Source organism: Hipposideros armiger, unplaced genomic scaffold (genome assembly GCF_001890085.2).
Source record: "Hipposideros armiger isolate ML-2016 unplaced genomic scaffold, ASM189008v1 scaffold_559, whole genome shotgun sequence".
Classification (NCBI taxonomy): Eukaryota; Metazoa; Chordata; class Mammalia; order Chiroptera; family Hipposideridae; genus Hipposideros; species Hipposideros armiger.
Genome location: NW_017731909.1, coordinates 812633 through 825611, shown reverse-complemented (window position 1 = coordinate 825611; position 12979 = coordinate 812633). Strand labels below are relative to the sequence as shown.

Below are 12979 nucleotides of genomic sequence, written 5' to 3'. Positions count from 1 at the left end.
AAAGAGAATGAGAGATTTGTGGGTACAGATTTGAGAGGGGATGTTGTTATTGTTTTTAAGGTAGAAAAGACCTGAGTGAGTTTAGAATGGCTGAGGGGTAGGATCTGTGGGTAATGCAGAAAAGGGGAAAAGCTCACAAGAGTGCAAGAGTGGTCTTTGAAGACCTGGGAAAAGCTGGGATCTAGCTCACAGGGCTTAGTCTTAGGAGGGACTTGCTATGTTTGATACTAGAAAAAAGGATGTGAGGATGAGTGCAGCTGTAGCTGTATTTGCAGATACATCTTTTGTAGATAGAGATATAGATGTGGGCTAAAATTGAAAGGAAATCATGCCTTTATTATTTGATTGCCTACCATCAAGGGGCATTGAACATCCTGCTAAGACCATTCTTTCATCTCTAATCACAAACCTTTCACTGGCTAGTGACCTGGCATTTTCTAAATATTTCATGGCGCACCTGATGGTAACTTATATTGGCAAGTCCAAATATATTTTACAAGGTAAAAAATGTGAAATACTGACTGGCTGATATATGTGCTTTACTCATTGAAATTAAGATGATGTGTCTGGCTGAGAATTTTCTTATTCTTTCTTCAGGAAATCCGACTTATTGATTATGAGAAAATGGTGGATCATAGAGGAATTCGGGTAGTGGCATTTGGACAGTGGGCAGGTGTGGCAGGTAGGTATGCCAGGCTTTTACCTCACCCACTTTCTAAATTTTCCTGGTGAGTAACTGTGTTTTCTCTTTTCTGTGGCATTTCCACCAGTCAAAATTAATCTGAGGGTCTGACTAAGGGGACTAGAATAAGAAGGTAAATCATTAAAATATATTCATTACAAAAAATTAAAAGAAAAAGAGCAGGGAGAAGGATAAGAACTATGGATAGGCTCTGATTTTCAGGTAGTCCTGTTTGGAAGTCAGTTTGGTTATGAGAAATTGAGGAATACAAGAAAGGGAAAAAGAAGAAAAACATACAGAGGGGGCCAGCCGGGTGTCACGTTAGTTAAGAGCTGGCTTGGGATGCCAGAGGGCCCCGGTTCGGATCCCACATATGAGGGCCAGTGACACTGCCCTCCACAGCTAAGATACTGAACAACAGCTCAACCTGGAGCTGGGCTGCAGTGAGTCCCCAGCCACGGTGTAGGCTGCAGCCCGTGCTGCAGTGGGTTGCCATGGGCTACCGTGTGTAGCCAGCAGCCAGCGTGAGGGGCCAGCAGCCACTGTGAGTGGCCGTCCAGAAGCCGACAACTGATCTGCCTCGCCCGGGAAGAGTGCAATGATGGTGCCAACTTGGGCCAGTGAAGCGATGTCCTCCACAACTAGACAGAAGAACAAAAAGACAGCAACTTGTCTGTTCCCCTTCCCCCAATTCCCCAGCGCTGTTCCCATCCCCCAATTCACCAATAAAAATCTTTAAAAAAAAAAAGAAAAAGAAAAACTTACAGGGGCAGGAAGCAACAGAGGAACAATCTAGAAAGGATAAAAGCTGGAGTTTGGGGAAAAACTCCACTTGACTTTTGTGCCAGTTAGTACTTTGAATCTTTTTCAGTTGACAAACACCACTACCATATATTATAACTGTATCAGATTATACTACTTGAAGGTTTGTAATTGTCAGAACAAGTAGACAGAAATTTTTAGGAATATAAGACACTAAAACACTATCATCCGCCCTGACATAAATGATAGTTATTGAGCACTGTACCCAACAACTGTAGGATGCATGTTCTTTTCAAATCACATGGAACTTTCACTCGGATGGTCCATATACTGGGTCACAAAACAATTCTTAGTACATTTAAAAGGTTTGAAATCATATAGTATGTGTTCTGACTATAATAAAATTGACTTTGAAATTATAATAGAAAAATATGTAGAACATTTACAGATTTTTGGGAGCTAAACCATATATTTCTGAATAACTTATGTGTGAAGAAGAAGTCAAAGGAAAAATTAGAAAATATTTTGAATTGAATAAAAAGTTAAAACAGCATATCAAAATTTGTGGAATACAAATAAAGTGGGGCTTAGAAGGAAATTTATAGTATTAATATTTTTATTAGATAAGAAGAAAGTTCTCAAATTAATGATCTAAGCCTCCATCTTAAGAAGTTAGAAAATGAAGAAGATATTAAACCCAAAGTAAATGGAAGGAAGGAAATAATAAAGATAAGAGGAAAAATCAATGAAATCAAAACAGGAAAACAATAGAGAAAATCAGCAAAATCAAAAGCTTGTTCTCTTTTTAAAAAAAATAATAAAATTGACTCTGGGTGGTGAACACAGAATGCACTATATAGATGATGTATTATAGTAATGTACACTTAAAACCTATGTAATTTTTTTTTCACATGGTAGTTCTATTTTTAATTTCTTGAGAAACCTCCATACTATTTTCCACAGTGGCTATACCAATTTACATTCCCACCAACAGTGCACAAGTGTCCCCTTTTCTCTACATCCTCGCCAGCTCTTATTTCTTGTCTTTTGATAACAGCCATTCTAACAGGTGTGAGGTGATTTCTCACTGTGGTTTTGATTTGCATTTCTCTGGTGATTAGTGACTTTGAGCACATCTTCATGTACCTGCTGGCCATCCATATATCTTCTTTGAAAAATGTTTATTCAGATCCTCTGCCCATTTTTTAACTGGATTATTTTTTGTTTTGTTTTGTTGGGGTTTTTTGTTGGTTTTGTTGGGATTTTTGCTATTGAGTTGTATGAGTTCTCTATATAGTTTGGATATACCTTTATCAGATATGATTTACAAATATTTTCTCTCACTACGTAGGTTGCCTTTTCATTTTATATATATATATATATATATATATATATATATATATATATATTTTTATTGTTAGTTTCAGGTGTACAGAACAATGCAATAGTTATCCTTTTTACCCTTCACACAGAAACAACCCCCCTCCTCCATCTACTGCCCTCCCACCCCTGATATCATGCTTGTCTATTACAATTCCATTGACTCCATTCCCACTCTCTACTCCACATCCTGTGACTACATGTATATATAATTATAGTTGACATACAATATTATTCAACACCAGCTTCAGAAATACAGTGCGGTGGTCAGGCCTCTACACCGACTATGAAGTGGTCTCCCTAACAAGACATGAGTCCATCTGGCCCCTTAAAAAATATTTACATTATTGATTATATTCCCCAGATTGTCTTTTTCTTTCCCTGAAGCCATATTGTAGTTACCAATTTGTATTGTCTCATCCCTTCCCCTTCTCCTTCATCCCCACCCCCTCCCAACAAGCAACCCTCAGTTTTTCCTCTGTGTCTCTGAGACTATTTCTAAAACTTATGTAATTTTACTGACCAATGTCACCCCAATAAATAATAAAAATTAAAAAAACAATAAAATTAACTTTCAGCTAGACTGATTAAAAAAGAAAAGAGAGAAGACACTATTTACCAGTATTAGGAATCCAAGAGGGATCATCTTCATATATCTTACAGACGTTAAAAGGATAAGGGAATATTATGAAAAGGCCAGTAAATTTGACAAAGTTGATGAAGTAGACACAAATCCTTGAAAGACACAAATTCCCAAAACCAATTCAAGAAATAAAAAATTTGAATATCAATGTACAAAATAAATTCCACTATAGTTATCAAGAGAAATGAATTAGTATTTTCAGAGACTTATTTATAGTAGCTTCATTCATAATAGCCTAGAAACAATCCAAATGTCCGTCAGCAAAGGGATGGATAAATACATAGTCGCATACCCATAAAATGGAAAACTCCTCAACAATAAAAAGAAGAAAACTACTGTGACACACAAAGCATGTATGAACCTCAAAAACATTATGCTGAGTGAAAGCAGACACCCAAAAGGTAGTATATATTTTATATGAAACTGTAGAAGAAAATACATCTATACAGAGAAATAAGATCAGTCGTTGTCTGGGGCCAAGAATTGGAGAGGATTGATGGGGGTGATGGAGGATTGACTGTATCTTGATTATGTTGGTGGTAATATGGGCGTGTACATTTGTTAACAGTTATCAAACTGTACACGTTAAATTGGTGCATTTTATTGTACATAAGTTATTCCTTTAAAAGTTGACTTTAGGAAAAAGATCAAAGAAAATTTGGTAGGGATCGGAGAGGGGAAGTTCTATTCCTGAAAAGAAGAGAATGGATGCTGAGGTCTTTGCTACAGAGCTGCAGAGTTTTTGCTATTTGAAGGATGTCCAAATTGGGGAATCACTAAGGTGGTTGGTTAGGTCTTGAAATAAAATATCTGTGCTAGAGATACAGATTTGGGGTCATCTGTATAGAAAGAGTACTTGAAATTTAGGACTGGATGAAATTAGCTAAGGAAAAGAATGTAGCGATTGAAGAGAATAGGACAGAATCCTGAGACTGATTAATGTATAAGGAAAGGGCTGAGGACACTAATATAAAATGAATGGGCATGGGAAGAGGCACCTACAGAAACGGAGGATGAAAACATTTTAAGCCAGGGGTGCTAAGGGATGACAGTTTTCCAACAAAGAGGGGCCCTATATTGCCTAGTACCTATGACAAGTAAGTCAAGATCTGAAAAAACGTCCACTGAGTTTAGCTATTTGGTCACTAAAATTGCTGATGAGGGTCATGGGGTCAATGGTGACTTTGTTTTTGTTTGTTCATTTTTTTTGCATGGGAGGAATGGAAGTGTGTTTAAGTGTTAAGAATAAGCCAATAAAGGAGGATAGTGAAAGGACTAATTCAATAGTGAATTCCTTAGAGAGGCAGGAAGGGATGGGACCTGGAGCAGAGGTGGAGAGATTACCCAAAGAGAAGAAAGAAGAGGATACTGTTTCCATTTGGCAGGATCGAAAGTTGAAGGGGTAGGTGGGGATGCAGCTGGCTTAGTGCTTCTGGTGGCAGAAAGTTGAGGGGATGAGTAAGATGACTGCTGGGACCCCTTCCATATCTGAGACGCTGTGGTCTGCGCTTCCTCAGAGCCCCGAGCACGTGGGAGCATGGGCAGAGAGAACCCCTCAACTCCTCCCAACTAACAGTCTTTCTATTGATCTGATTCTGCAATAGGGATGATCAACATTTTACATGGAATGGGCTTAAGGCTCCTTGCTTTGGGACATCACACACCTTTTATGGTGAGACGCTTAATTTTGTTTATTTTTTCGAAAATACGTATCACAGTTTAAGAATAGAAACCTGTCTCTGGTGGTGGACTAACTTGAACTGTGTGCTTGCTTTCAGCACATTGGCATGGCTCATAACTATAGGAACAGCAGTCAGGCTGTGCAAGCTGTCCGCGATGCTGGCTATGAAATATCTCTGGGTTTGATGCCCAAATCGATAGGGCCCTTAACATTTGTGTTCACAGGGACTGGTAATGTATCTAAGGTAAATCCCACCTGTCTTCTTTCTGTAAAGCAGTCTGAAAATCTGAAACTAACCCAAAGGATGTAGGCATTTTGGGGGCCTTTCAGAGCCCTACTTTTCCATGAATGGGCATTCTCTTCTTGGCATTTTTTTTTTCTTTTTTCACCTATGTACTTTTCCCATTGTAAAGAGCAGTCGTGGTCCAAACTTGCATTCTTTGCTTTTAGGTGATTCCAAGCTGTGAGAGGCTTTGAATGCTTTTCTTTTTTTTCTTTTTTAGAGGGATAACTCATTGTTAATGGTGGAAAGCTCTGTTCTTAGCATAATCTGTTTGCCCTCCATCACTGAGATGTCCAAAGTTTGGAAGTTACCCCAGAATGTCAATTTTTTTTAAGATGACTTGGAGTTTTGCCAATCAGATGTTAGGAAGCTTAATTCGAGACTGGAGTTAATCCTTTCTTTCTCCTGGGGTGGTTTTGAGAATGCATTTGTGACCCCCACCCTCCCGGAGGAACTTGTAATTGGAAAATAGATATTTCTTCAATGAAAATATTTTACAAGTAGGACATCACTCTTTGTATGATGCTGTGAGATAGGCATCTAATTCTTTTTTGTAGGAAATATAGTTTCCCTACTTGAAATAATTTCTGCAATGGAGCAAAAAGTAAATAGAAATATTTTATTTTACTCTCACTTCTAAATACTATTGTTTCTCCACCAAGTAAAAAAAGTAAAGCCCCTTCCAAAGCATGGTGTTCACATTGGAATAAAAACTGGTCTGCAGGCTGTGAGCGAGAAACTCGTCTGTACTTCGTTCTGTGTCGTAGCCCAAGTTCAGGGCAGGACAGGTGGAGCTGTGTAACTGTGGGGACAATGAATTAGAGTCTTTGCAGGAAACCGTGTTGGCTTTTTTCCTATTGATGTTTAGATTTTCACTAATGTGTTACTTACAGGGAGCCCAAGAAATCTTCAATGAGCTACCCTGTGAATATGTGGAACCACACGAATTAAAAGAAGTTTCTCTAACTGGAGGTAAGAGGGGGAGGCTGACCATATGTACTTTTTACTGTTTTTTTTTTAAAATAGTTTCCGTGTTATAATATTTTATCACCATAAATTCTTATCATTTATCACCCACTTTACTAATTTCTTTCTCCCCGCAAGACCTGAGGAAAGTGTATGGAACAGTGTTAAGTCGCCATCATCATCTTGTCAGGAAAACAGATGGTATATATGATCCCGTAGACTATGACAAATATCCTGAGCGCTACATAAGTCGTTTTAATATTGATGTGAGTATCGTACTCAGCTTTTGAGTTGGTTGCTCATGATATGCACTCTAGCTAGGCTGTTTTCAAGGAGAGAAATTGTGAATGTGTGCCTTGGTCCTCAGTTTCCCATACTGGCTTGTTGGGAGTCCTTTGGGTATCAGAAGTTGCTTTAGGAGCAACTGGAGCTGTTGGCTTTTACTGACGTTTGGAATGGCCTTTGCTGAGCAGTTTTGGTGGTTTCTGTGGATCTGCTCCTCGCTTCACTGTCTCTGTTTCTACCATAGGTCTGCATGTGCCCAGTAGCTTTAAAACATTTCCCGTGGATGACCGTTTTCTGTATTTATCCTGGACTAGTTAGTATGGCCAGCAAAGCACAAGGTCTATGAAGTTTGATCTTGGTGTAGATTTATTCCTTTGATGACCACAAATTATAATGATCACCTCAGCCACCTGTCTTGAAATACATACCATTGGTTACAGGGGCCAGGGTAAAATAGTATGGCTATGTAAACTCAGGCCCATCCACACTGTACAAAAAAGTTACAAATAAAATTCTTCTAATGAGGACACACTGGCCTCATTTTATTATACGAAGAGCAACATGTTTGTGTATTCTGTAGTCATTGGTCATTCAACATTCCTCCTCCAAATAAACCAACAAAAAATAAACAAAACCAAAAATGCATGCATTTATGGGAGAGGAAATGTTTTAAATAATTTTGAATATGTTTGAACAACACAGAACTTTTAGATTCTGGCATGAAATTTAGTGTTACAGCATGTAAAGCATGGTCTAGATAAGGACTCTTACCTGTAGCTTGCGAATTCTTGAAATGCCTAAGAAAGAAAAATTATGAAACTAGTCTCAAACTAAAAACAGTCTGAATCTAGTAAATTTCCATCCCTTCTTTTTCCCAATCACAGAAGTATTGGTGATTGGTTGCATTAAAACTTATAATGACCTAGTTACCATGTATGCATGTACATAGCACATTTGTCCATGGAGCTTACAGATGTTATCTGATTTAATCTTCACAGCATCCCTGTGATGAATAGGGTACGTATTATCCCCATCTGACAGGTAAGGAAAACAGAGCCCAGAGAAGTTGAGGTAGCATGATTTAGATCACGCTCTACTGGTGGTTGAACTGCAGTTAGAGTGCTAGCTCATTTGGTGCTCTGCCCTTCCCTTTTTCTTGGCTATGCAGTACATTATAGAGCAAAACTATTAATATATTTATGTTCTTATATTTCTCTATCATGGGGAATTCCACACTGAAATCTGGGTGGCTATTTATTGTCTTTGATTCAAAAGATGGCCACTGACCTGGTGAATAACACAGTCAATTCGAAGTCACGTTAAATTATGTCGCATGGACTTTACTGATAGCTCTCTTTCAGCACACTGCACTGACATATGCTATTTCCTAGCTTGTTGAACTTGGAACTTGCTTTATAGATTGCACCCTACACAAGTTGTTTTATTAATGGAATCTACTGGGAAACAAACACCCCTCGTCTACTGACCCGCCAAGATGCTGAGAGTCTCCTGGCTCCAGGCAAGTCCCCCATTGTTGGTGTGGAAGGCTGCCCTGCATTGCCACACAAGTAAGGATTTTACTTCCGCAATGATGACAGTTCTTAGCAGCAGGACCCACTAGTAGGGCGTCAGACGTGGGGGTCCACAGACCACAGGATTTGATTGTTAATGACTAGTTGTCTACTTTACCTTATGTGACCTCTTGAGAGCATTAGATCGTGAACCTTCCCTCCTTTCTGAAACTCTTTCTCCACTTCTGTGAATCCACATGCTGCTCAGAAGAAACCTCCTCAGGAGGTCCTTTCCTGCATCCCTATTACCACCTCTCTCTAGTCTGTTTCTCTGTTTTTTCCTGAAATTCACAGTCACTTATTTCCCACTGTTTATGATTTTCCCCCTCCTACTTGAGCTTAATCTTCTTAAGGAGCGGGGTCAGATTTAAGTAACCAGTACATTGCCTGACATATATAGTCAAATAATTATTAAATGTCCAATTAATTAATCAATCAATATTTGTGGGACACCTGGTCTGTCTGGCACTCTGATGAACTAAAGGATAGGGAAGAGTAAAAGTATGGTTGTGCCCCTCAGGCATGTAGCCGGCATCGAGTAGATGCCAAGGGAATGCTGGAAGCATTATCATCACAAGAGTTTAGAAGAGAGTGGGAGCCTGGGCTCAGCTAAGTCTTATGAGGGGAGGAGTGAGGAGAATGAGAATTTCGAGTGAAGGACTGAGGCTTGATAACAAAGCACAGCGAATGGGACAGGCTAAGCCTAGTACAGGGTTTATACAGGCAAGTGGTAATTGGAGATTGAGCAGGAAAATGGTGGTCAACCTCTACAGGATTTCAGATGCTGGGCTGAGACTTTTGTTCCTAATTCTAGAATATTTCCATGTAATAACATGTAAAATTATGTAGTACTAAACAGGGTGGAGGGAGCTGGCTAGGTAGGTTAAGTTTAAGCTGTTGTCGATGATACCTCTAGGGAAGAGACTTTCCACTTTTGTTTCTTTTCCTCTCTTCCTTCTCCGGCTCCCTTCCCTACCCCTTTCCTCCTCCTCCCCTTCCTCCTCCCTCTCCCCCTCCTCCTGTCCCTCCTCCTGTCCCTCCTCCTCCTCCTCCTTCCTTGTGAAGACTGAAACTCACAGTGGGAAGATTCTGTGAATCCCAGAAGGAAACAGAGCTAACAGCCTAGGCACCTACCTTGAGTATTGTTCCAGGCACCTTGCGTTTTTATTCATTGGTAGTCTTGCTGGAGACTTCAGAGTTCCGTGCTCTGATCTCAGTACTGATGTTGTTTTCAGACTTGTGGCAATATGTGACATTTCAGCTGACACGGGAGGATCTATAGAGTTCATGACTGAGTGCACTACCATAGAGCGTCCCTTCTGCATGTATGATGCAGACCAGCACATTATTCATGACAGGTGAGTCTGCGGAACTTAGTAGGTGAGAGATCCGTATAAACACACCATTTATTTACCTCTATATACTAGTAGTAAAATACTCACGATTTTACATCTTTATGAAGACGCTGCAAATTTCCAGAGATATACAGAAGCGTATTTAAACGTTGGGTAGAAAACCCACATGCAAATTTGAACCCTCAAATCCACATATACAATATTTAAATGAAAGATGCGTTGCTGAAGAAGGAAAAAGCTTTGATAGGAAACTTGTTTATTTTCTTATACTCTGGTTGAAAATGACAAATGATCATGAAGCACATGTAATGGAGCGGACATCTGGAAAAGTTAGAGCTTACGACGAACATTTTGTACAGCCAAATAAAGCATGTTGCTTCTTCCAGTGTTGAAGGCTCTGGGATTCTGATGTGTTCCATTGACAACCTGCCGGCACAGCTTCCAATCGAAGCTACGGAATACTTCGGCGACATGCTTTATCCTTATGTCGAAGAAATGGTAAGCAGACCCGGAGCTTCCGCGACTACACCTTGGCTTTAAATAGAACTGTGGAGTGATCTTATGAATGTTCTGGTCTTCGGTATCTGAGAAATCTGTTGTAAAATGAAATGCCAGCCCTTCCCTGAAGTGCTTACGGACTCTTATTTTACATATTCTGCTCCCTCGTCTCATGGGGAATGTGGTTATAAAACTGCCTTCATGCTGAATTGCAGTTGCGTTTGCCTCGCATTATGCGGATTTTAGTAAAAATGTTCATGACGTGTAAGATAACATTTGCTTTGTTTTCAGTTCTTTCCACTTTCTAGGTCAATTCATATTGGGGCTTTCTTACTGTGCTGTGATGAGCAGATCTGAAAAATCAGAACTATAGAAACATTTATTAGATTTTAGTCACCAGTGCCAAGTTCAAGTGACAGCTTTTGTTGCGGTCATGTATGTTTCACTGTGATCGGTGACTCACTAGTGAAATGCTGTGTTGTTTAAATTCCATTTTCTTTCTTTCTTTTTTTTTTTTTTGCCAAAGATGCACTTTCTTAATTCATACTTAAGTCTTCATATTCCACCTGCTTTATTTCCATTATCAATGGCTATCTGCCTTCCGCAATGAGTCCACAGGTATGAATCCGTGACTCTTATCGTTTTCATCCATAGTTTCACTCAGGAGCTCTGACACTAAAATGGGACAGTCGTTATGGGGCAAGACTAAGTGAAATTTTCTCCATGATCTTTTCTTTCACATACGATTCCATGTGGACCCTTCATTTTGCCTCCTGGGATATGTCAGCAGGGAGGTGTAATGGGCTTTAGAAAATGTAGGCAGCAGGCAGTATCATAGTTGGCACAATATTATACTGCATCTACTATGTGGCAGGCAATGTTTAAATTACTTTATATATTTTAATTTTTAAAGACTCATGAGAGCCCTATTTGGTAGGTACCATAATTAAACCCATTGTGCAGATTAGGAAGTTAAGGCTGCCGCAGAGCTGGACCTGCAGTGTGTCTGGAATTGGTGCTGAGGGATTCAAGTTACATGAGAAGTAGAGTCCAAGTGCCAGGCTTCCCTGGAGACATCAGCTTGCTTTATGACCTTGAGCAGGGCGCTCACTTCCTTTCTGAGCCTCAGATGTTACACCTGTGAAATAAGATGGTTGTAATAGATAATCTTAATGGTCCCTCCAGTTCTAACGTTCTGTATTGCAGATGCCTAAGTGGCTGGAAGACATGTGTATATAAAAAAAAGTAATAAGAAGTTGACCCGGATGTTGACCGTTTTGACAGCCTTTACTTTTTTCCCTCTGGCATCGTTTCCCTTCAGACTTAATAACTTCCATTAGCCCATTCAGTGAATTCTTCCATTTCAGATATTTTCAGGTCTAAACTTTCCATTTTGTTCTCTTCTTTTTTTCTTTGCTGAGAGTTTCTATCTTTTCAGTTATTTTTAGTGTACTTTTCCTTATTATTTGGAGCATAGTTATAAAAGCCGCTTTATAGCCGTTGCCTCATATTTCAAATATACTGGGTCAACTTGAGGTTGAACTTTATTATTGATTGTCTTTTCCTTTGAGTATCAGTCAGGTCATGGTTTTCTGGTTTTCTTAGTTGAATGATTTTGGATGATGTGAACAGTTACGCTGTGGAGATTCTGTAGTGTTAACGTTTGTCTAAAAAGTGGTCTTTTTTTTTTGCATTTAGTAGGCAATTAACTTGGCTAGAATTAAACTGAAAACACCATCTCCACTGGGTTGGGAGGTAGCTCACATAAAAGTTCAGCTCCTTCGCCTGTGCCTGGGGTGCTGGTAGCTGACCTGCACACATTCACTTTCGGGGTCACACAGAGTCTTGGAACAGGGTTTACTTGGATATGGAAACGGGGCTTTGACTTTTATTGAATCTGTCTTTTCTGGCATTTCCTCCTCACACTCTGGAGGCTGTGGTTGCTCTGGGTTCCATTCCTGTTTCCTTAGATCAGAAAGTCAGAGAGCTTGCTGCACATTTTTTCCTCCTTGCCCTGCATGGCCCGTCCTCCGGGCAATGCCAGAAGAATGGGAAACTCACCACCTGTGCTAATTATTTTTCCAAGTTTTGATACCTCTCCAAAAACTGCCTACTATTCGTCTTTCTCTGAAGCCCTTATGTAGCTGGTTTTTAAAATTTTGTCTACAGTTTATGCTTGTTATCACTAGGAGGAATGGTCTGTTATATACTCATGTAAAATGGAATGCTCCAGTCTTTTTTTTTTTTAAGCTGAGCCATCCTGCCACCTGTTGGCAGCTCCGCAGCAGCTCAGTTCAGGCCAGGAATTGAACCTCTGTTGCTCAGAGCTCACATTCTTGAGTGAGCTCTTAAGCAACTGAGCCACTTGGCCAGCCTCCACAGTCTTAATACCTTGACTGAATCAGCTTGACTCCAGCAGAGATTTGAAGTAGCTAGAAGAGCTGTGGTGAGCCTTTGGCTTGAATTCATCTTTTTTTTTTTTTTAAGATTTTTATTGGGGAATTGGGGGGATGGGAACAGTGCTGGGGAATTGGGGGGAAGGGGAACAGACAATTGCTCTCCTTTTTTTGTTCTTCAGTCTAGTTGTGGAGGATGCTGCTTCACTGGCCCAAGTTGGCACCATCATTGCGCTCTTCCCGGGCGAGGCAGATCAGTCGCCGGCTTCTGGACGGCCGCTCACTGCAGCTGCTGGCTGCTCACGCTGGCTGCTGGCTACTTACGGTAGCCCATGGCAACCCACTGCAGCAGGGACTGCAGCCTACGCCGTCGCCGGTGACTCACAGCAGCTCAGCTCCAGGTTGAGCTGTCGTTCAGCATCTTAGCTGTGGAGGGCAGTGTCACTGGTCCTCATATGTGGGATCTGAACCGGGGCC

General features: G+C 40.3%; 1 protein-coding gene across 2 annotated transcripts in view; it reads left to right on the top strand.

The window, feature by feature from the left end:
* The window catches only part of AASS (aminoadipate-semialdehyde synthase), a 59565-nt gene that overhangs the window by 15906 nt on the left and 30680 nt on the right, over nucleotides 1-12979 (top strand). For both annotated transcript variants that reach the window (XM_019623708.1, XM_019623707.1), the window contains exons 4-11: nucleotides 598-682; nucleotides 5072-5139; nucleotides 5246-5392; nucleotides 6325-6403; nucleotides 6536-6663; nucleotides 8102-8250; nucleotides 9489-9611; nucleotides 9995-10106. In XM_019623708.1, the coding sequence (XP_019479253.1) occupies nucleotides 598-682; nucleotides 5072-5139; nucleotides 5246-5392; nucleotides 6325-6403; nucleotides 6536-6663; nucleotides 8102-8250; nucleotides 9489-9611; nucleotides 9995-10106 (891 nt within the window). The remainder of the gene's footprint in view (nucleotides 1-597; nucleotides 683-5071; nucleotides 5140-5245; nucleotides 5393-6324; nucleotides 6404-6535; nucleotides 6664-8101; nucleotides 8251-9488; nucleotides 9612-9994; nucleotides 10107-12979) is intronic.